General features: G+C 52.2%; 1 protein-coding gene across 1 annotated transcript in view; it reads left to right on the forward strand.

The window, feature by feature from the left end:
- Pdxk (pyridoxal kinase) overlaps positions 1-21,421 on the forward strand; it is a 31,889-nt gene extending 10,468 nt beyond the window's left edge. Inside the window, exons 2-11 of the mRNA XM_052744541.1 lie at positions 2,879-2,933; positions 3,680-3,784; positions 5,140-5,223; positions 6,563-6,609; positions 8,466-8,551; positions 9,467-9,512; positions 11,255-11,366; positions 12,307-12,443; positions 15,570-15,636; positions 15,850-21,421. Coding sequence (XP_052600501.1) covers positions 2,879-2,933; positions 3,680-3,784; positions 5,140-5,223; positions 6,563-6,609; positions 8,466-8,551; positions 9,467-9,512; positions 11,255-11,366; positions 12,307-12,443; positions 15,570-15,636; positions 15,850-15,962 — 852 coding nt within the window. The 3' untranslated portion in view covers positions 15,963-21,421. The remainder of the gene's footprint in view (positions 1-2,878; positions 2,934-3,679; positions 3,785-5,139; positions 5,224-6,562; positions 6,610-8,465; positions 8,552-9,466; positions 9,513-11,254; positions 11,367-12,306; positions 12,444-15,569; positions 15,637-15,849) is intronic.
- Positions 21,422-21,861: the final 440 nt, after the last annotated feature.

A 21,861-nucleotide genomic window follows, 5' to 3' on the forward strand; every position in this document is an offset into this window, starting at 1 on the left:
AGCAGTCCGGGCGTAGTCAGCCTGGGACTGGAACTGGAGGTGGGAGGACACTGTGGGGTCAGTTCATAGTCCTGGTGGGTGTCCTGGTCCTTGTGGCCAGCCTGTAGATAGGATCAGCACGAGGCCGAATCCCATGTTCCTGCCAAGCTAAATGTAGTACCAGAACAGGATGCTGGCCCTTTCTGAGTGGCCTGAGTGGATAGCACAAATCCTCTTTGACCCTCTGCCTGTCATGGTTGAAAGTGTTGGCTCCAGATCAGAAAGACAGGAAATAGTTGGAATCCACAGATAGGCCCGATGTTCTGTGGGGGTGGTCATGGAAGGACTGAAGGACCGCTGCTACGTTCATAGACTTGAAGCCATCCCTTGGTTTCATAGGCTACCTCTCCAAGGAGTATGGCCAGATTTCTGCTAGATTGGCCTCTCACCTGCCCTTAGGGGGCAGGAGTGTCTACACACACACACACACACACACACACACACACACACACACACACACACACACACACGCTCGCTGAGCACAGGGCCCTAGAGGCCTTTCCGATGTGTTGGGTGATTTGTGTGCAGCTGAAATGGCCACCTCCATGGAGGGATGCAGTGGCCACTGCAAGGCCAGGGAGGGAACCATGGGGTGGACCACTATCCTGGATCTACTTGGATGACACTGAGAAAGAAACTGCCTGAAAGAGGCAAGTGGGTGAGGCTGAGAGGCTCGGCGGGGCCCTGAGGGTTGTCAGATGAGAGCCAGGCAGTGGACTGAGGAATCTCCCTTGTCTTGAGTCCAGCGTCTGCCACCTATTGGCAGCTGACAGACTTCGAGTGCTCTGTAGAGTGTGGGTCCTCCTTGTTGAGTGTGGGGAGACAGGGAAGTGGAGGAAGGAACAGGAGAAATCGCTGTGGCTCCGAGTCATGAGGGGCACAGCTATCAGTGGCTTTGGGGTTGTCCAGGCCCTCTAGACATAATAATCCTATGCTCCTTTCACTTAGAAAGGACCTCTTATTTGTAGAAGAAGGGTTCCTGTTTGTGTGGGTGCGACTATGCCTGTGGAGGTACTGGAGATCAACTCCGAGTTTTGTTCTTCAAGAACTGTTTACCCCAGAGAGAGAGAGAGAGAGAGAGAGAGAGAGAGAGAGAGAGAGAGAGAGAGAGAGAGAGAGAGAGAGAGAGAAATTGGTTTACTTATTTGTGTCGGTGTGGTATGTGTGTGAGTATGTGTCCGCGTCTGCGCATGTGTGCCCACCTGTATGCTCCCAAAGTCCAGGGAAGAGGAGTTCTCCCGGCGACTGCCCCTCTCACTCTCCACCTGTTCTTGTGAGGCAGGGTCTCCCTGAACCCGGCACATGTTTTCTCAGCCAGACTGGAAACCAGCAGGGCCAGTGATATTGTCTTACTGCTCCTTGGAGCTTTGTTACACCTGGCTTGGGACAGTGGGTGCTGGGGTCCACACTCTGATCTTCACGATTGCATACAGGCATTCTTAACTGAGGGACCCCTCCCTGGTTTTTGAGACGGGACCTCTAGCTGACCTGAAATTCACCAGTTAGGGTGGGGTGGCTGGCCACTGAGTCCCAGGAATCCTCCCCAGCACTGGAATTTTGAGCCAGCACTGCCACACTAGGGTTTTTTGGTTTGGTTTGATTGTATGATTGATTGATTGATTGATTGATTTTTTTTTTTGAGACAGGGTTTCTCTGTAGCTTTGGAGCCTGCCCCAGAACTCACTCGACAGACCAGGCTGGCCTCAGACTCACAGAGATCTGCCTGCCTCTGCCTCCCGAGTGCTGGGATCAAAGGCGTGCACCACCATTGCCTGGCTTGATTGGTTGGTTTTTAAGACAGGGTTTCTCTATATAGCACATGCTGTTCTGGAACTCTCTCTGTAGACCAGGCTGGCCTTGAACTCAGAGATCTGCTTGCCTCTGCCTCCCACGAGTTCGGCTTAAAGGTGTGCACCACCACCAGCCACGCACCAGGCGTTTTATGAGGGTTCTGAGGGACTGAGTTCCGGTCCGTCCTCAAGCTTCCAGCCAGCACTTAACCGACTGCGTGAGCTCCCCAGCTCAGGCCTCTCACTTTGAAATAAAAAGCTTTTAAACTCGGTGATCGCTTTGAGTTGACTCGGAGGTCCACAGCTGTAATTTGGCTTAGTGAGCTGCTTTGTGTGCTGGGGATGAACAGCTGCCCACATGGAGCCTCGGTCTCTGCCCAGCGTGTCTCGGGAGGCCCATTTGTCCTGTCTGGATGACTCCCATGGGAGCTGTGAGAAGCCATTCAGAGCGGCAAGCTGCTCAATGAATGTGGTTGTTCCGGGGATCTCAGCTCTGATGTGGGGACCTCAGCCCTGATGTGGGACCGACCTTCTTTCTCTCGTTGACATGGAGGGAAGGAGACTTTGCTAGCTGCTGTGGTAGAGGCTGGCTGAGCAGAGCTACCCCAGCTGCTCTGGGTCTTGTTCCTCAGGGGTGGGTTAGAAGACCCAGGGGACTCCTGCCCTCTATCTGGACTGACAGGGGCTTGCAGCACTTTCTTTGACCACTTCCGTCAGGTGGGTCCTCAGGAGTGCCCCATGAACCCCTCAGTGCATGCCAGCAAGGGAGAGGGGTGTCTCCACCCTGGCCCTTTGGGCAGTTTTCCAGAGTGAAGGAACAAAGGAATCTCACGGTCAGGCTTTTATGGCCCTGAAATACAAACATCTGGCTGGCTTGGGAAGGCCTTCTGTTCCCACCCTGTGACCGTCCTGCCCAGGGGTCTGTACCACCCAGATGGTCTCATCTGTTACCCTCCTCAAGTCAAGACTCTAGCCATGGTTGGGAGCCCTGCCCTGGGTTCTTGGGGTCACAGACAGACACCCTCACACCTCTTCTCCTTGTCCTGCAGGTTTTGGGATTTGAGGTTGATGCCGTGAACTCTGTGCAGTTTTCCAACCACACAGGTAGGCCCTTCTTCGGGTGGTAGTCATGGTGGAAGTGAGCATGGGTGTAACCTGGCCCTGAGCAAGTAGGTGCCATCTCTTGTGGCCAGGGGATAGAACCCAGAAGTGCCACTCTGTGCAGGGTCTACCCCTATGCCATGGCTGGTGTGTGTGACCCCTGTTCTGGAGCTGACTGGTGGGAAAACCTCTATGCCTCAGTTTCCCTCACTGCTAAGCTGGCAGTCATAGCATCTTCTGTGGTAGGAGAGCTGCCCAGGTAAATCACAGGGAGTGCTGCTGTGACCCCCTGCTGACAGCTGGTGACCTGTGTGTCTGTTTGCTTTTCCACTATGGCGATACCTCAGGCTAAGGAGAGGGGTTGGGTGGTCTGCCTTCAGGTGCTTCTGTTGAATGCAGAAGTAAACAGCTGTGCACCCTGGTGTCCCTATCCACATCTGCTAGGACATGGTTCCAAAGGGTTACCTAGGACACTGAGAGTCTGCTGCCCTGGACTGATTTGATAGAAACTAGGCATGGCAGGGTGGAGAACACTGTTCAGCCCCCACAGTGTAGGAACAGGGGAGCTTCTAGGGTATTAGGATGCCACTGAGGCACTGGGCCCAGTCTGTGCCTCAGGCCCGCCCTTAGAACAGCTCTCTAGGTTTCCTCAAGGGGGGGGGGGGGTACGTGGTTGTCATCAGCTGAGATGGTCACCAGGGAAACCTGGGTTTCCCACACCCACAGCTTAGCCTGTTTTCTTCCTGCAGGCTACACCCATTGGAAGGGCCAAGTGCTGAATTCACAGGAACTCCATGAACTGTATGAAGGTCTCAAGATAAACAGTGTGAATAAGTACGACTACGTGCTCACTGGTGAGGGTCCCCAGGGTCCTGGTACAGGGTCCCCAGCCTGCTGGTGAAAGGTCAAGCGCAGATTCCCCTCCCTAGGCTGAAGCCTGGTCCCTGCCTCTTTCTCAGGGAGTCTTGGTATATATACACTAGGCACCAACACATTCTGGAGGCTGTTAGAGTCCTGCCACCCTGGGTTGATGGTGAAACACTGCATGAGTTCATCTGATAACAGAAACATAAGTTTCTGGTTGTATTTTCTACATTTTGAATCTATTTACTGATTTATTGTGTTTATATGTGTCCAATTGCACATACAGGGTGCCACAGCATGGGTGTGGAGGTATTTCCACCTTGTGGGTCCCAGAGATTAAAGATAGGTTTCTAGACATAGCAGCAAGCATTCCTGTTCAGTAAGCCATCACACTGGTCCTAATTTAGTTGGTTTTTTTTTGTTGTTGTTTGTTTGTTTTGAGACAGGGTTTCACTGTGTAACAGCCCTAACTACTGGAACTTGCACTGTAGACCAGGCTGGCCTCGAACTCAACCCAATTAAAGTGCCATGTTTTACCTGGGTGTGGTGGCACACATCTTTAATCTCAACACTGAGGCAGATGGAGCTCTGTGAGTTTGAGGGCAGCCTAGTCTACATAGTGAGTTCCAGGTGAGTCAAGGCTTCATAGTGAGACCTTGCTTCCGAAAATAAATAATTAAATAACAATGTGTTTATGTATTTTTATATAGGTGTTTTGTCTGCATACACATCTGCACAACTGAAAGGGGCATTGGATCCCCTGGGACTACAATTATAGACTGGAGTGAGCCGCCATGTAAGTGCTGGGAATTGAACTCAGGACCTCTGGAAGAGTAACCAGTGCTCTTAATTGCTGAGCCATCTCTCCAGCCCCTGAATAAAACATTTTAGAGACACAGAGGCTGCAGATATGGCTCAGTGGTTAAGAGCACTTACCACTCTTGCAGAGGACCCAGGGTCAGTTCTCAGCACACACATGGTAGCTCCTAACTGCCTGTAACTCCAGCTCCAGGGGCTCTGACACCGTCTTCTGACCTCTAAGCACTCAGGCACACATGTGGTGCACAGGCATGCACTCAGGCACACATATACATTAAATAGTTTTAAAAAGTGATACATTTTATTGACAGTAGAAAATTTGCCAATTATCTGTAGTCTCGTCAGTCAAAACTCATGTCCTTGGGAACTGCCTGTCCTCCTCCATGAGTACAGACTAATGGAGACCTTGTGTATTCCTTGGTCTGCCCCCAGTCCGATGCATGCTTGATGGCTCTTATTAGGGCAGATGCCCTGGTGGTCAGTGCCTCCTGTTTTGAGAGGATAAACCTGGATTTTCCTTCCCAAGGTTACACAAGAGACAAGTCCTTCCTGGCCATGGTGGTGGACATCGTACGGGAGCTGAAGCAGCAGAACCCCCAGCTCGTGTACGGTGAGAGCTGGACCATGATGCCCCTTCTCCACTGTGTCCCATGCTGACCGTACCCTCAGGAAAGGACATCTCAGCCAACTGTCTTCTGGCTTCCTCGCCTCCTGTTTGGCCTTTACCTATTAGTTATTTGACTTACGGGACCTCTAAGGGGGAGTGAGTCTTGAGGGCAGGCTCAGCAGGGGAATTGAGAAGTTTGTCAGGGTGACTGTAGGGTTTCTTGTGAGGTGCATAGGAAGGGAGGGTTAAGTATGTGTTTTAAGGCCTGGGGTGCCCAAGATGTGTGAGGTCTGACCCTAAAGAGGATGTAGGTTGGGTTGATACCCCAGGCTGGGCCAAACTAGTGGGTGGGGGATGGGGTGACACACCATATCTAGTTTGTCTGCGTGGAGAGTGGCACTATGGCTGGTAGGCAGCGCTGGGTTCATGTGCCATGGGGAGCAGCCTGAACACCAGTCTCCCGGGTGTGCACGGTGTGCCCTGCCTGAAGGTCAATAGCACATTGCTTTGTCCGTGCAGTGGACTGTGGTCCAAAGGAATGTGCCTGAACCTGGGAAGATACCATGAAACCTGGGTTACTAGTCTCAGCCAGGCCAGTGGGGAGGGCACTATGCCAGTCCAGGTGACCTGAGGTAATGTGTTCTTGAGACGAAGGTGTGAATGATGGTAAGTTATATGTGCAATTATCCCGGGGACCTAGTTGTCTTGGACAGAGAAGTGCAAAGTGCTGGGTAAAAAATTGTTCTGTGTCTCTACATGTATGTAATGTTTAAAAAGAAAATTGAGAGACTAGGTGTGTGGCTCATTGGTACAGTGCTTGCCTAGCATACACGAGGCCCTGAGGAAAGATCCCCACACCATGTAAACTGAATGTGCAGGTGTACACCTCTAATCCTAGTACTCAGAGAGTCAGAAGTTCAGGGTCATCCCATCTACATAGTGGGTTCAAAGCCAGCCAGGGCAAATTGAGAACCTGTCATCAGTTAAGGATGTGTACTCCTCTTGCAGAAGCCACGAGTTCAGTTCCAAGCACCCACTCTGATGGCTCATAGCTGTCTGTAAACCCCACTACAGGGGATCTCCTGCCCTTTTCTGAACTCCTAGGCACCTGCACACATGGAGCATGTACATACATGCAGGCACACACTCTGGCAGTTAGAGCAAGAGTTAGATATGGAGGCGTGTGTGGTGTGCATGCCTGCTTTCCCAGCTACATGGGAGGCTGAGGCAGGAAGATTGAAAGTCCAAGGCTAGCCTGGGCTACACAGTGAGAGAGCAAACAGTGTGGAGGTCTGTCATTGGAAGCTATAGCAGTTGCTGACCAGATGCTGTGTCCCCACAGTGTGTGATCCCGTGATGGGTGACAAGTGGAACGGCGAAGGTTCCATGGTGAGTGTACCCACGCTGCTGTTAACCATGTGGTCTGTGCATCTGCTTTGAACCAAAGAGAAGGTCACCTTCCCGGGTAAACCAGCGTGACCCCCATACAAGGCTGAGACACCCTGTTAGGAAGTTGGTCAAATGGACGGCAGTCATTAGAGTGTGTACCATAGACAGTCTGTCAGCCGTGGACAAGCTGTGTAATGAAGCTCCAGGTGTGGGCACTGAAGGTGACTGTCCCGAGTTTCTCCTGTTGCAAATGGTTTTTCTCAAAAGCTGGTTTGGAGGCTCTTGCAGGGGAGAATTCTAGCCATTTGCCCTGGACTGCAGGACAGTACTCCTCCATCCAGGAGAGGGGTCCCCTCTGTGTAGTTTCAGGAGGGATGCATGTGAAGCAGTCAGGGAGGAAGGGGACGCCTCACCAGCCATGTCACCCTGTCCACACTGCAAATCACTGGGGTGAGGGATGTCACAGCCAGATCACCTTCTCATGCAAATGTTTTTTCTTCAGTCAGTTTCCCCTTGTGCATTTAACAATGAGGAAGTCACTTTGAGCACACCAGCTGTTCAAAACTGGACAGTGGGTAGGTCACAATCCATGAGTGAAACTGTCCTGTGGCCATGTCAGACACCTCAGACTATGGAGATCGGAGCCCTCAGTTCAGAGGCCTAAAGCTTCAAAGTCAGCATTTTAATACACAGACCACGTGGCGTTTGCTTCCTTTGTGGTTTTTGACTCATGTATTACTCATTGTGAATTCCCTGAGCACACCTGGCCACACACGGTCTACACCAGTGCAGGATTCACCTGGACCAGTGTCCTTTTTGCTCTGCTCTGCCAGTGGAGGCTGGTGGCAGTGACTGGACCAGGTGTCTGGTTTGCTCGGTGGCTGTCTTTTCATCTTCTTTCTCCATTGCCAATTTTCTGGAAGGTTCCCTGCACCAGACTCCCTCCTTTTTCCTGATGATGCTTGCTGCAATGTCCCCCAGTCAACCTAGAGACGCTGGTGTTTGGGTCCTAAAGAGCTCTCCTTCGGGCTCAGTGTCCCTGTGGTGTGTCCTGGTTTTCATTAAATAAACTTTCCCGGAGGCCCTAGATCAGATCTCCTGCATATCAGATACTTACATTGCAATTCATAACAGTAGCAAAATTACAGTTATGAAGCAGCAGTGATAATAATTTTATGGCTGGGGTCACCGCATCATGAGGAACTTTATTAAAACGTTGCAGCATATGGAAAGTTGAGAACCACTGGCCAGATTCAAGATAATGTGTTAGGTTCAAACAAGCAGAAAGTTTGTAGCTCACATGATGAGTTTTATATTCTGTTTTTGTGCAGAGGGTCAAAGCCAGGGCCTCTAATGTGCTAGCCAAATGTACTACCACTGGTATGTGTTCCATTCACCAAACTCAGTTGTATAAGGGCCTTTTTGGATGTCATGGTCAGAACCAAGTCTAGGGGTTGGGCTGTGCAAGTGGTCCCATCTATTCTTAGCTCTTCTTCAGTTTATGCCAGCCCCAGCCCCAGGACTAAACCAAGCCAGGTGTCCCAGCCCAGCTGGCAGGTCCTGAGCACCCGAGGCTGCCTCCAGTCATCCTGTGCAGTCCTGTGTCTTAGCTCCCTACTTACCCTCCTCCCTTCTGGTTGTGGTAAGCTGAGGCCTTCCCCTCCTGCTCCAGGCACTTCTCTTACTTGGTGACACCATCCTGTGTCCCTGTCCCTGTGGGTCCTCAGCTGTCTACTCTTCCTGGATGCTTCCTGGATGCCAGGTCTCCCTACAGGATTTGGGCTTTGGGAGCATTCCTCTCCTGGGTTCTTCTTCCATATGAGTGATCTCACTTCTTTGTCTCCTGTGCTCTCCAGTACGTCCCCCAGGACCTCCTTCCCGTGTACAGGGAGAAAGTGGTGCCCGTGGCAGACATCATCACTCCCAACCAGTTTGAGGCTGAGTAAGTAACTACACAATCAGAAGGACCAGATTCCCTGGTGAGCCCTGCACCATCTTCTCATGAGCCCTAGCAGCCCCACATCTGCCCTCTCGGGTCCCTAGGTGGCCCTTAGAAAGCCTGGCCTGCACTAGACTGATCATGTCACCCTTGCCCCTGTAAACATGTAGCCCCGTCCCCACAGTGTTCCCATGGCCTCTAAGGTAACGACAGTGCTCTTTCTCTCTGGTGTTTGGTCCATGATCGTTTTGGCTCACAGTATCTCCCTGCTAGCAAGATGCTCCAAGGAGAGAAAGACGGGGTGGCACCTGTCCAGCTCATGTGGCTGGGAATGCCCCAGGTGGAACTGCAGGCCACAGACCTCTCTCAGAGCTCAGAGCACATGGCCCCTGATTAGCTGAAGAGTCAGCTTCTAAGAAACCTGTCAGTTACCCAGACTTGCAGGGCGTAGGCCTCTCTGTCCCATGAGCAGGGTCCTGCAATCCTTGGATGTAAGCACTGGTGGACGTTTTTAGATGGAGTAGCTGAGGGCCCCAGCCCTGGGCCCTTCTCAAGTAAGGGATGGCATCCCTTTGAGGCTCCTGTGCTGTCAGAAGGCTGAAGCAGGTGTGTGGGTTGTGCTGGTCATTGTGGCCCTCAGAGTTCCACGCACATTGGTTCCCTGACTGCTGTGCTGAGAGACACTGTTTCTCTCTGTTGTCACCTAAAGGCATTCACCACAGTTTGGAACCTCACCATGTATGTGAGTTTCCTTATAACACATTTCACTCTTGACCTTCCCCACTCTTCCATGTGTGTCTCTGCCTCCCCTGGTTCCTATGGCCAGTCGAAGCTGTGATGGCCTCTTGTGGGGATGTAGGTCAGTGGCCGGGATGGCTGTACTGTAGGGACTGGCTCACACTCTCATCTGTGTTCCAGGTTGCTGAGTGGCAGAAAAATCCACAGCGAGGAAGAGGCACTGGAGGTAAGGAGAACTTCACACATAACCCTGTTCACGGGGAAGGAGACCTTCACACACGTCCTTGTTCATGGGAAGGGAGACCTTCACACATTCATGGGGAAGGACATGGGCACCTAAGAGATACTCAGCTCTGACCTTAGCTGTGGGGAGCACCCCAGCCTTTGTCATTGACCAGTACCTCTGTCAATTCTATGCTCAGTCCACCATGTGTCCGTGTCTGTGACCTGAATCTGCCGTACCAAAGCATCCTCTCACAGCCGGAGTGTGAAAGCCCCCAAATCAGTTGGGGGCAGGGTGCACTCCCTCTGAGGCCCCCAGGAGGTCCTTCCTGCCACCTCCAGCTCCTTTTGCTCTGGGCTAAGGTATGGGCTCATGGCCTAACTGCCTCATGACACAGTCATGCCCCTCTGTCGTCCTTTATAAAACAGCAATTCACATCCTTTTAAGACATTGTGGTGCACTCCACTCAACTATAGCCTTAGATTATTGCCAAGTAGAATTCCGCTTTGAGGAATTGGGGGTTAGGACATCAATATATCTATTCTCTAGTCAGTCCAGGACAGTCACCACTGTAATGTGTGCCTACTGGGGGCCGGGCACTGTGTAAGCTCTGGGTACAATCTTCCTATTGAGCCCCATTGCCCACTGTGTGCCAGCCTCATGTGTCTCCTTCATGGCCCAACATTGCTCTGATTACCTTCAATTCACAACATTCAGGCAGCGGGCATGAATGAGCCACCCAGAAGCTCCTCTCTGGCCCTGTGACCTGTTGCAGCTCCTCTCTGGCCCTGTGACCTGTGTGTTCACAGGATTGATATGCATCTTTTCTTTTGTAAGATTTATTTGTTTGTATCTTTATGTGAGTGTTTTTCCTGTATGCATCTGTACACCATGTCTATGCCTGGTATTCTCAGAGCCAGAAGAGGGTATCAGATTCCTTGGAAGTGAAGTTAAGGACAGTTGAGAGCCGCCTTGTAGGTGCTGGTAACTGACCCTGAGTCATCTGAAAGAGTAGCCAGTTCCTTTAACTACTGGGCCGTCTCTCCAACCCTGTGATAGACATCTTCTGTGCCACACCCAGGCAGTCCCATCCACCAGGGTTGCTATTCCATCTATCCCTTATGGCCTTGGAGACCACAGAGTGGGTGTGGTACATAACTCCCTAGTGAGCGGGCACTGGTGCCTCGGTTCACCTCTTGAGCCACTTGCATAGGTACCCATGAATGTACCCTGTTAGCACTGCAGTGCAGACAGGAGCTTCCATCAGGTTTGAGGAAATTATGCCAGCTTGAGCAGGAGAATCTCTGTGAGTTCAAGACCAGCCTAGTCTACAAACCAATTTCAGGTCAGCCAGAGTTATATAGTATGACCCTGCCTCAATAAATAAACAAACAAATGGCCAAAAGAAAGACAAGCCAGCTTGGAGAGGAGCTTGCTTCTCACTGGTGGATCTGACCAGCTTCCCACTTCCTGAGGACTTGGGGTGGGGACCCCAGGTTTTCCCACACTTCCAGACTCTGAACTCTCAATGGCCCTGGCAGAAGGTGGCAGACCACAGGCTTGGCCATGCGTGTGCAATGTTCCAGGTTCTCTGGAAGCCCATCAAGCATGCTGGTCATGCCTGGCTGCTTGAGGTTTGATTGCAGAGGATGGTGGCCGACCGGGGTCTGTCCCCTTGAGAAGCTTGACTGTCAGGAAGAGCCACCGTGGCTGCATGTGCTGACACTCTCCCTTGCTGCTGGCAGGTGATGGACATGCTGCACTGCATGGGTCCTGACACAGTGGTCATCACCAGCTCTGACCTGCCCTCCCAACAGGGCAGTGACTACCTGATTGCACTGGGCAGCCAGAGGATGCGTAAGTGCCTGCTCCACCTGCCCCTGCATGCTCCTGGGTCCATCTGTTTCTGTAGCCCATGGCTTCCAGGCCCCAGAGACTATTTGGGACTCGGTAGGAGGGAGATCATGACTTGTTCAGCAAGTGGCTAGTACCTCTTGCCCCTCAGGAGAGTAGACAGAAGGCAGCTTCAGGACAGAGCTCTGTGGAGTGGGGGGACTAGATGGGCACTGGGACATGAGCAGGCTCACCCACCCCACTCGCCAGATGCTCAGGGATCCATGCTGTGCTGGAACCACCAGGTTCTCATGTCTGGGAGCTACCCTGCACCAGTGCCTTATGCCAGAGGCCAGCTGAGTCTGACTTCTGTGGCCCAGGTGTCTATGGGGAGTAGGTTTCTGCTGGACTCGGTGACTGGTTATATACACAGCACATGAGTTAATTGTGTTTGAACAATGTCACAATGGCACTGAAACCTGAGTCACAGGCTGGCAGTTCACATCCACTGACTCCAGGGAGGGTTCTGGATGCACAAGGGCATGGGGATGTGCACCTGAATGCTCCTGGGCCACAACACACACATGTACGTACACACACACACACACACACACACACACACACACACACACACACACAAGCAGTGCATCCACGCAGTTCCTTGCACTCTGAGTGTGTAAAGGCCATGCTAGTTTCAGCTTCTTCGGGTCTAGGGTTTCACTCCCCTTTGGGACAGTGGTGGCAGTTGGGGTCAGTATGATAGCCCACACTGAGTCCTAGAGCTCCTGAAGGAAGCCACACCACATCTGTATGACCACTCCCAAGGAGAGAAAGTGCTGACATTCTCGTCACTCCAGGAGAAGTGGGGACAAGTTGGGCTGACAGGTTCCCACCTCAGGGGTGACTCTTGTCTACCTGAGACGTCTCAGACCCAGTGACCTGGCTTATGTTCCCCCCTCCCCAGGGAAGCCTGATGGCTCCACGGTGACCCAACGCATCCGGATGGAGATGCGCAAAGTGGATGCCGTCTTCGTGGGCACTGGGGACCTCTTCGCTGCCATGCTTCTGGCATGGACACACAAGCACCCAGACAACCTGAAGGTCAGTTGTCCATGTTGCTTTCTACACAACTACCTCTGGACTTCCGGTGGGAAAATAGGTTAATGTGGTCCAAACAGGGTAGGGAGATGGGGGTGGAGGTGGGGGGACAAAAACCTGGTTTAGTGGGAGCCTGGGCCTGCGCACCAGCCCAAGGGTTTGTGAGAGGTACAGCTGACTATGGGTTCAGGAACCCACTGTCCCTACCATGCTTATGTCAACTTGACACACACACCAGAGGTATCTGGAAGGAGGGAACCTCAATTTTTTTTCTTGGTTTTTCGAGACAGGGTTTGTCTGTGTAGTTTTGGTGCCTGTCCTGGATCTCGCTCTGTAGACCAGGCTGACCTCGAACTTAGAGATCCTCCTGGCTCTACCTCCCGATTGCCGGGATTAAAGGCGATTGCCGGGATTAAAGGCGAGCACCGCCGCCGCCACCACCACCCAGCGGGCATTTTCTTAATTAGTGATTGATAGGAGAGAGCCCGGCCCACTGTGGGTGGTGCCATCCCTGGTCTGAGGTCTATAAGAGAGCAGGCTGAGCAAGCCACCAGGAACATCCAGTAAGCAGCACCCCTCCATGACCTCTGCATTAGCTCCTGCCTCCAGGATCCTGCCCTGTTTGAGCTCTTGTCCTGACTTCCTTCAGTGACGAACAGTGATGTGAAAGTGGAAACTGAATAAGCCCTTTCGTCCCCAAGCTGATTTTTGTCATGGTGTCTCATCACCACAATAGAAACCCTGACTAAGACACACACCCTGTCTCTCGTTTCCCACTCGTCCCTGGTTTGGGTAGTAGTAACAAGAAATAAGACATCGGGGACTTGGATTTGAAAGTTAGAAACAATGAGGAGCTGTGTGCTTGGGTGTAGCATACATGAGTCCTGGGGTTTGACCCTCAGCTGTGGTGGTTTTTTTTTTTTAAAAAAGCTAGCATTCACCCAGGAGTCCGAGAGAAGTCCTCGGCTCATGCAGCCTTCCAGGTGCCTCCTTGATGACCCTGGAGCCGCTTCCAGTACAGCCCAGTTCAGGAGTTTCCTGCTATGTAGCTATTGCCTGACTTGATGGACCTAGCCCTTGGGGGATCAAGGACAGAAGGTTGGGGATGCAGGCTGAGGTAGACTTTTCCCTCAGACCTGTCATGGAGGCCGGTCTTTCTATGATTGCCTGGATGTCCATCCCACCTGCTTCATGCCCTTGAGAGGAGGAGGGTGCTTTGGCTCCGGTCTCCTGGGCAGAGTGGACCAGCTGGGACCAAGTTTGCACTAGGTAGGCACTACAGCTAAGCCACATCTGGAGCTCAAGTGGGACTGATGTTGTCTGTGATGTCCTGGCTGGTGTGCAGAAAAGCTGCATGGTGACCAATTAGCAGGTCGTTTCTCCTGATGGCCAGTAGCTGACAGCCAGCATGTCCTCCTCCATTGATCTTGCAGGCAGAGTCACAAGGGCTGGGAGTATGGTTCAGTGATTGTCTTAGTTCAGGTTTTTATTGCTGTGAAGAGACACAATGATGAGGACAACTCTTATAAAGAAAACATTTAATTGGGGTGGCTCACTTACACTTTCAGAGGTTCAGTCCATTACCATCATGATGGGTGGCATGCAGGCAGACATGGTGCTGGAGCTGAGAGTCCTACATCTTACAGGCAACAAGAAGTCGACTGACACACTGGGCAGTATTCTGAGCATAGGAAACCTCAAAGCCCACCCCCACAGTGACGCGCTTCCTCCAACAAGGCCACACCTCCTATTACTGCCACTCCTTGTGAGATTATGGGGGACAGTTACATTCAAACTACCACAGTGGCAGAACACTTTCCTAGCACATACAGGGCCTGGGTTCCATCCCAGCAGAGCAAACACAAAAGAAGAATGCAAAGTTGGAAGGACACCCCCACCCCCGTGTAGACTGACCCTGCCTGCAGACCTCTACCCACAGCCTCCATGTCCCCCCACTGTGTGCCAGGGTTGCACAGCTGGGTGAGGGCTGCCTTCCTTTAGACTGGAGGAAGGGGAGAAAGGCTGTCACCTAAGAGAGACAGTTGGATGTGGGGACCTGGAAGTGGGTTTCCTGGTGCTGTCCCACCGTCCACTCCAACCCGCTCTGACCTGTCTCTGGCTCCTTGCTTATATGTTACAGAGGGAGACAGGCTCTCATGTGTCAAGTCCCCTGAAAACTCTAAATTTAAGTCTAGAAGGCTCACTCCCTTTTCCCTCCACTGACTCTCCAGCCCCTGCCTCCCTCAGGTGCAGGCCAAGCCAGACTTGCCCTGTGTAATTGGCAGCAGTGGGGGGTTCCCTTTGTGCAGGGCAGCAGAAACTTGCCAGCTGGCCCTCAGAGGAGCCTCACAGAGCAGCTCCCAAGCCAAGTCCTGGATCAGCCAACCTATGTAGGGATTGAGGAGTGTCTGGGTACCTGCTGAGTCCCCCAGGCCTCTGGCCTTGAGAGTTGCAGGCGGCGGTGCTTACCCTTATAGGGTCTTTAAAACTAATTACTCTCAGGGATTCTGTTCAGCACGTGCAGTGTGCCAGGTGTGCACAGTATTGACAAGCCCCAAGCTGCTCTCCCTTCCCAGGAGGCGTTTCCGTCCACACCAAAGTGGAGAATCTAATAGTGTCTGCTTGGCTCTCTCTCCACGACTGTAACAAAATACCTTAGACAGTTTATGAAGACGAAAGGTTTCTTTCCACTCACGGTTCAGAGGTGTCTATCCATGGTGAGAGGGCCCTGTTGCTTAAGCCCTGTGGCTGTGCATCCTGGTGGGATCCAGGAAGCAAGAGGAAGGAGAAAATGAAATTAGATACTATCTCCTTCTAGGAGCCATCCCCCAAGGACCTAAGGTCCTAGCACCAGGCCTCACTTCCAGAAGCTGTCCTGCCCTCCAATAGCACCTCAGGCAAAGAGCCTAGCCTCTAGCGTGGGCTTTAGGGGACACTCCAGATACAGGCTAGTGCAGATGCACCTCTGTGGGGGGCTGTTATGCAGTCAGCCCCACGGGGACCCAGCTGTGTCCAGTGTGAGTGACAGTGTGAGCCAGCTTCCTGGTGACTGGGGCAGCTGCTGCTTGTCCTCTGGACAGGGATGCTCAGCCCAGGTAGGCCAAGGCGGTGTCTCTGTCCTCTCCGCAGGTGGCCTGTGAGAAAACTGTATCTGCCATGCAACACGTGCTGCAGAGGACCATCCGGTGTGCAAAAGGTACCTGTCCTGGTGCTCTGCCTTTCCTGTAGATGGTCCCTGTCCGGAGGTGGGCAGGAGGGAGGGGAGAGCTCGCCCTTCAGCCTCTGCTTCCTGCTGCCTGTTAGAAGTGGGGCAGCAGGGGGCAGTGTGGAGCAGCAGCTCCAGTGTGGGGAGGAGGAGGGGTGCCTGAGGCTGCACCCCACCAGCTCTAACCTTGCCTGTGTTCCTCAGCTCAAGCAGGAGAAGGAAAGAAGCCCAGCCCGGCTCAGCTGGAGCTGAGGATGGTCCAGAGCAAAAAGGACATCGAGGACCCCGAGATTGTGGTGCAGGCCACGGTGCTGTGAGGGCCGTGCATTCGGCCTGACACACCGCGTGCCGGGGTCTCTGTTTTCATCCCTGTGAAAGCTGTAACGTCTGCCTTAGAGCCATGACTGACACTTGACATTTTATTCCTTCCTGAGGGTCGGGTCTCATCCGGTCTCAATGGTGAACATGTGCCATCATGTTTAAAAAAAAAAAAAAAATAACAAAAGCCGTCGCAGAAATATGTGACTCAGAAACATGGCCCCTTCTCCTCCCCCAAGGCTCTGGGCCTGCTGACTGTATTTTGTTGACTCATTAGGTGTGTGGAAGGCAGGTGGAGTAGGCAAGCCTGCTGTCTGTGGACCCTTCTGTTGGTCACAGGCTGCCGTTGCCCCCAGATTCCTGATTGTGATTGGACTAGGCCTGCGGTGGCACTATTTTTTAAATTGGGTTAAGTCTTAACCATGGCATCTGGAAGAATTACGCCAAATATCTTCATTGCCGTTTGGGTCTTACCCTTGTTCCTGCACCAGAGTTTCTGTGTGTGTCTCTGCTGCTCTTTGTGTCTCCAAGGACGTCACACTTACACAGCTGTGGGACTTTGGGAAGGTTTTATATCCTCATGCTTGGGTAGGCACTCAAGCATGTAGTCACTGTGACAGGGACCCTTTAAGGGCCCCGAACATTCCAGGGGATTTGCAAGCCTCCTGGGTGTCTGCAGCATCTCCTATAACTTGGGAGCAACTTCTGGGAAACTGACCAACCTAGGGGTCGGCTGCTGAGCCTAAGGTGGCTTGGGAAGTTCAGGGAAGGATGCCACACTGGGTCCTTGTGGGAGCTCACCCAGCGCTGTGGTCCTCAGCTGGCACTGCACATGCCATGTGCTGCTGGGGACAGCACATTGCTGCAGCTGTGTTTGCACAGACAGAAGGAGAGGCGGCTGTGGCATGAGCCCCCTGGTGGCATACTTAACTGTGGGCTCCTCCCTCCATTCCTGTATTCTGTACCCAGCACTCACTGAGGGGCAAGAGGCCCTCATGTAAAGCCAGCTCGCGCTCTGCCTCCTTGGAAGTCCTGCTCCTAAAGGGAGTGTATAGGCACTGTGGGTTCAGGGCATCCCTTAGACCCTTGCAGGAGACTGTGACAAGTTCCATTTCCATTGCTCAAGTGTGGCTTTCCCGGCTGTACATCTTGGAATTTGGGGTCCCTGAGTCCTAGCTGTGAGTGGGGCTGTCCATTTTGATTGACCTTTATCTCAGCATCCACCCATTTCCCTATACCTCAGTTCTTGAGATTTGCCTCTTCTGAGAAGCCACAGCCTAAGGAGCAATGGGAGATTGGGAGAGATGGGGACCACATTGTGATCCCCAGGGGCATAGGTTCTCCAGGGGTGCCTGGCTGCAGCCCATAGGTGAGCCTCTGAAGGCCACACCCTACCTTAACATAATCCAGTGTTCCCCTTCCCCAGTTAAAATGCCCCAGATGGAGGAGACACCGGTCCACGTGGACTTGCACCAGTCCAACTCCGCTTCCCCACCAGCCTGCACCCTGACTTCTCACCTTTCTGGTCTCAGGCTGCAGGATGGCTGAGCAGGGAAAGCTGCCTGTTGCCAAGGCTGACAACCTGAGGGACCCACATGGTGGAAGCAGACAACTGGTTCTTGTAAATTATTCTCTCTCTCTGTTTCTCTCCCTCTCTCTCTCTCACACACACACACCAAAAATAAATAAATGTATTTTTAAAAATTACCTTGTTCGCTAATATCCTAAGCCAGGGTTAGCTCGCTCTCTGGTGTGTGTTTCCTGGTCCCAATGGCAGGACTCTGAGCCCCAATTAATGCAGACCAGAAAAGAGAAAGCCATGGCCAGTGGCCTGGAATGGAGGAACAACTGCATTCCCCTAAGTCACAGGAAAAGCCCCTCACTGCCTCCCAGAGAGCAGGGAACACCATTTTGTCAGCAATGAGGAAAACTTCCTTTTTCTTCTCAGTATTGAGGCTGGACGGGAGAGATGGCTGTGTTGGTAAAGTGCTTGCCGTGCAAACACGACCTGAGTTCAGTCCCCAACACCTAAGTGTGGTCCTGGAGTGTGCACCTATAACCTCAGAGCTAGGGAAGTGGAATCGAAGTAAAGGAAGACCCCAGATGTTGACCTCTGGCTTCACACACATGCACACAGTAAGAGCAGTCATAGGGTTGAGGAAAGCCTGTATGTGTCTGATGTGATGTGAAGAAGCCCCTGGCAGAGCAGTGCTGGGTGTGGTGGTTTGTGTGTGCTGGGTCTTCATGACCTCACTCTCCACCACACCAGGAGAGCCTCTTGCTTACACAGCTGGGTGAGTGCTCTTTCCTCATGAGAACTTCCTCTAAAGTCCTAAACTTGGGTGTGGTCTGGATTGTCTTCCTGTGTGCTTTGGAGCCCAGGGGACAAGGAACAGAGGCTGTGGCTCAGGCACGTGACAGAAGAAACAGTGCTTTGAGCATGGGCCTGGGCAGAAGCAATGCTTTCCAAAGAAATGTCTGCGGCCCTGCCTGCCAGCAAGCACCAGGTCTGGTCCCCTTGTTTCCAAGTCAGAATTGCCTTTCACTCTCACTTTGCATGGTTCAGTTGTGACATGACGTATTTGGAAATGAAGCTGTGTTAGCCTGGTGTTGCCTGCTTCCTGCTGGGGACTCCCTCTGGTACTGCCTTAGTCCATCTCCTTCAACCTTCCGGAAGACTAAGGGGGAATTCTGACAATGATGCTTTGGAAATCTTGCCTGGCCCTGTTGATAACCATGTGCCTCTAGCTTACTTTTACAATATGTTAATGATTGTAAAAAAGACGCTGCCCTTTTCTTCAAGTTGGGAGAGCCCGGTGTTTAAAAGCTGCTGGGTGTTTCTGTGGGAGTGGCCAGGCCTGGCTTCACTGTGCTAAAGTGGGGTATTGAAAGGAGGGGACTGTGTGCGCCACAGTCTACCTGGGTTCCCAGTATGAAGTCAGCACCACCATCTGGGATAGGAGAATAGCACTGGGTGTTACAAGTTAGGCCATGTCCTGTCCTTGGTGAGGAAGGCGGGGCCCTCCTGAAGGAGGCAGGTTGGCCAGTGCAGCGCTGAGCCCCTGCTGTGCCCCTGGGCAGCTCCTGACCCCAGTGTCCAGCTCCCATTGCTTCAAACCTTACATTGTCCGTAGCTGAGAAGTATAGAAAAGAAAAGAGAGGTGAATGTATTTGGAACCCATTGCTTCCTTCCTGCCCTCTGAGGGATCACTCACTGGGGTGTATCTGGTGCATACTTCTGCAGTTCTCTGGTGCCCAGTGACCACTGGGCTGACCACAGCTTGTACTGGTCCCCTCCATGCATCTTTCTTTTGGCGCAAGGTATCTATCTGGGCCCAGGGAGGTGCAGGCAAGGACACAGGCTTTGGTGGTGGCATCCAGATTCTGTGTGCCCTCCAGGGGGTGCCTCAGCCCAGCCCCTTTTATTGCTGCCGTTCTGACATTTGGGGAATTCTCTTCTAATCAGCCATGCATCTACTTGTAGTGAGAAACCCTGGAAAGTCAAGTCTGTCCAAGTGACAGATGGGTGCATGTGCCAGTCTGTTCCTTTCCTACACTTCCTGTGACAGCTTCAGGTGGTGGCTGGCAGGGCATTTTCAGATTCCAGTCCTGTGGAGATTTCTGCCTCCTATTGCACACTTTCAGTCTCCACCAGCAGGCGGCGCAGTGGGACCAGAGTGGTGTCAGCTGCCCAGGCAGATGCTGGTACCAGCTTCTTAAACAGCAGTCCCCAAGCTGGGAGATTTGGTCGGCTGGTTTTTTAGTGTGTAAATCTTTGTGTTAGCATCCAGACTCCAGGAAGCTATGGCTTGGTCAGTACAGCCAGACTTGACAGTTCCTAAATTTGGTTGTATTTTGAAACGTGTGTGTCTCCTTGTTGTTGACTTTTGTTTGTTCTTGTTGCAGACATGTTTCCATGCCATAATTGATTTAAAATAATGTCATATATGCCCTATTCTCCCTTCATGGCAACCTGATGGGTTCATTTGCTTAAAACCAGGATTTAATGAGTAACTTTAAATTTAACAGTAGTTCTTTTTTTTTTTTTTATGTTATTGGAAATTTTTTGCCTGGCATGGTGGTGCACACTTGCAATCTGGTACCCTAGAGGCTGAGGCAGGAGGATGATAGCTATGTAGTAAGACATAAACACACACAGTTATTCCTGGATTTTCTTTTTTATTTCTGGTAGAATAAACACAATTTTCAGACTTCCTCACTATCTGAGCCAGGCAGGAGCATGTCATCAGAGCAGGAAACTCCGTCTTCATCGTTTCACCCACCCCGCCTGGCGCTGAGCCCCGGGGAACACCCACTTCAGGGTGGTGAGGGTGAGCTGAGCTCCCCCATGCCAGCAGCTCCTCTTTCCTCCTCCTAGCTCACTGTGGGCAGTTAGTTCCTGGTCTTTCTGCGACAGGATGCACATTCCAGGTGAAGGTCTCCCTAAGCCATGGGGACCCCACCCTGCCCCTGTCAGCTCTTAAATAAATAGCTAGGGCTGCCCCGCCCTGAGGCTTTAGGTGGGTGTTAACAGGGGAGAGCCTGCCACTCAGACCTCCATGCTCGGAAGCTCCCAGAAGGCCTTGGGGTGTAACCATGGCCATGCCTCACTGCCCATCGTATAGAGCCAGCAGAGATGTGTAAAACCATGGCCGCACCTCACTGCCTTGCAGGGCGAGGCAGTCCCCCATGAAGGCAAGTGGAGGAGCCTTCACCCTTAGTGTCACCTGGGCCAGTGCCATGGAAGTGTCTGAGCTACATTCTCACAGAGGTCCTGACTCCTGCCTGACATGAGGAGGGCATGCTCTGGGGATGACAGGACAAGTTGAAGACCCCCAGGCTTAGTACATCTGTCCTGTGTCCCACAGAGCAGGAAGGCAGAAGCCTGATTCCTTCCAACTCAGACCTGATCGGTTCCCACAAAACACCTAAGATCATTTTCTGGATGATGGGAGAGTGAGTCAGTATTTTTGGAAATGGTGGTGGATTCTTCATGAACAAAGCTCTTGAAGGGTGAGACATGGGTGACTTCCTGAGTGCTCTTAGCTTCATAGCTGCCTAATTCCCAATATAGACCTTGTCTCTCTATATATACATATAACAAGATTTCCTGAAATTCTTGTCAGAATTTCACCCATGTGATGCAAACCTGGACCAATCAGAAGATGGGCTGCATCTCTGGGCCCGCCCCCGACCTACTATTCCTTCTCAGAGACCACAACTCTTTGGAAGCTCCTAGCCTTTAGAGCAAAGCACAAGGCTGGCCCACAGTCCCTGCTGTGCAGGAGGGGCTTGCTCTGGGCTCAGGTGGTCTCCAGCCCAAGTCCCCCAGCCCTGTGTCCTGTCCCCTGTCAGTGCGTTTGTAGACATGAGCACCTGTCAGCGCTCTGTAGTTGTGTCCGTGTTGTGCTGGTCTGTTGACTTCTATGATTATCCACAAATAAATATTTTCATTGCAGTTGTGTTTGTGTGGTTATTTCTGCCAGGCTACCCCTTGTGGTTCCTGCTCGAATGGGTTTTGACTGATTTCTTTAAAACACCCCTCAACAAAAAGTGTGTCCTTGGTCCCACCTGTGGTGGTTCCCAGCTCACCCTTCACTCTGTCCTGTCTCCTGGGGTTGTCTGGTGCCTTAGGGCCAGACCTGAGGCTTCCAGCAGGATTCATTGGAGCAGGAGCTTGGAGATGGAAGACCGGGCCTGATGCTTCCTGCAAGGTTCTGAAGATCAGTCATTGGCTGACGGTCTAACATCTCAGTTGTTAGTGAGCCCTGGTGCCACTTGGCACCTCGGCGGGGACAATAAGTGCTGAAGCTTGGGAGTCCAATGACCATACATAACTCATTCATGCTCTTAGGTGTAAAGCCTTGGAGCAGTTCAGCAGCGGGTCTGAAGGCAAAG

This window comes from Peromyscus californicus, unplaced genomic scaffold (genome assembly GCF_007827085.1).
Source record: "Peromyscus californicus insignis strain IS unplaced genomic scaffold, ASM782708v3 Scaffold_19__1_contigs__length_69161282, whole genome shotgun sequence".
In the NCBI taxonomy this organism is placed as follows: domain Eukaryota; kingdom Metazoa; phylum Chordata; class Mammalia; order Rodentia; family Cricetidae; genus Peromyscus; species Peromyscus californicus.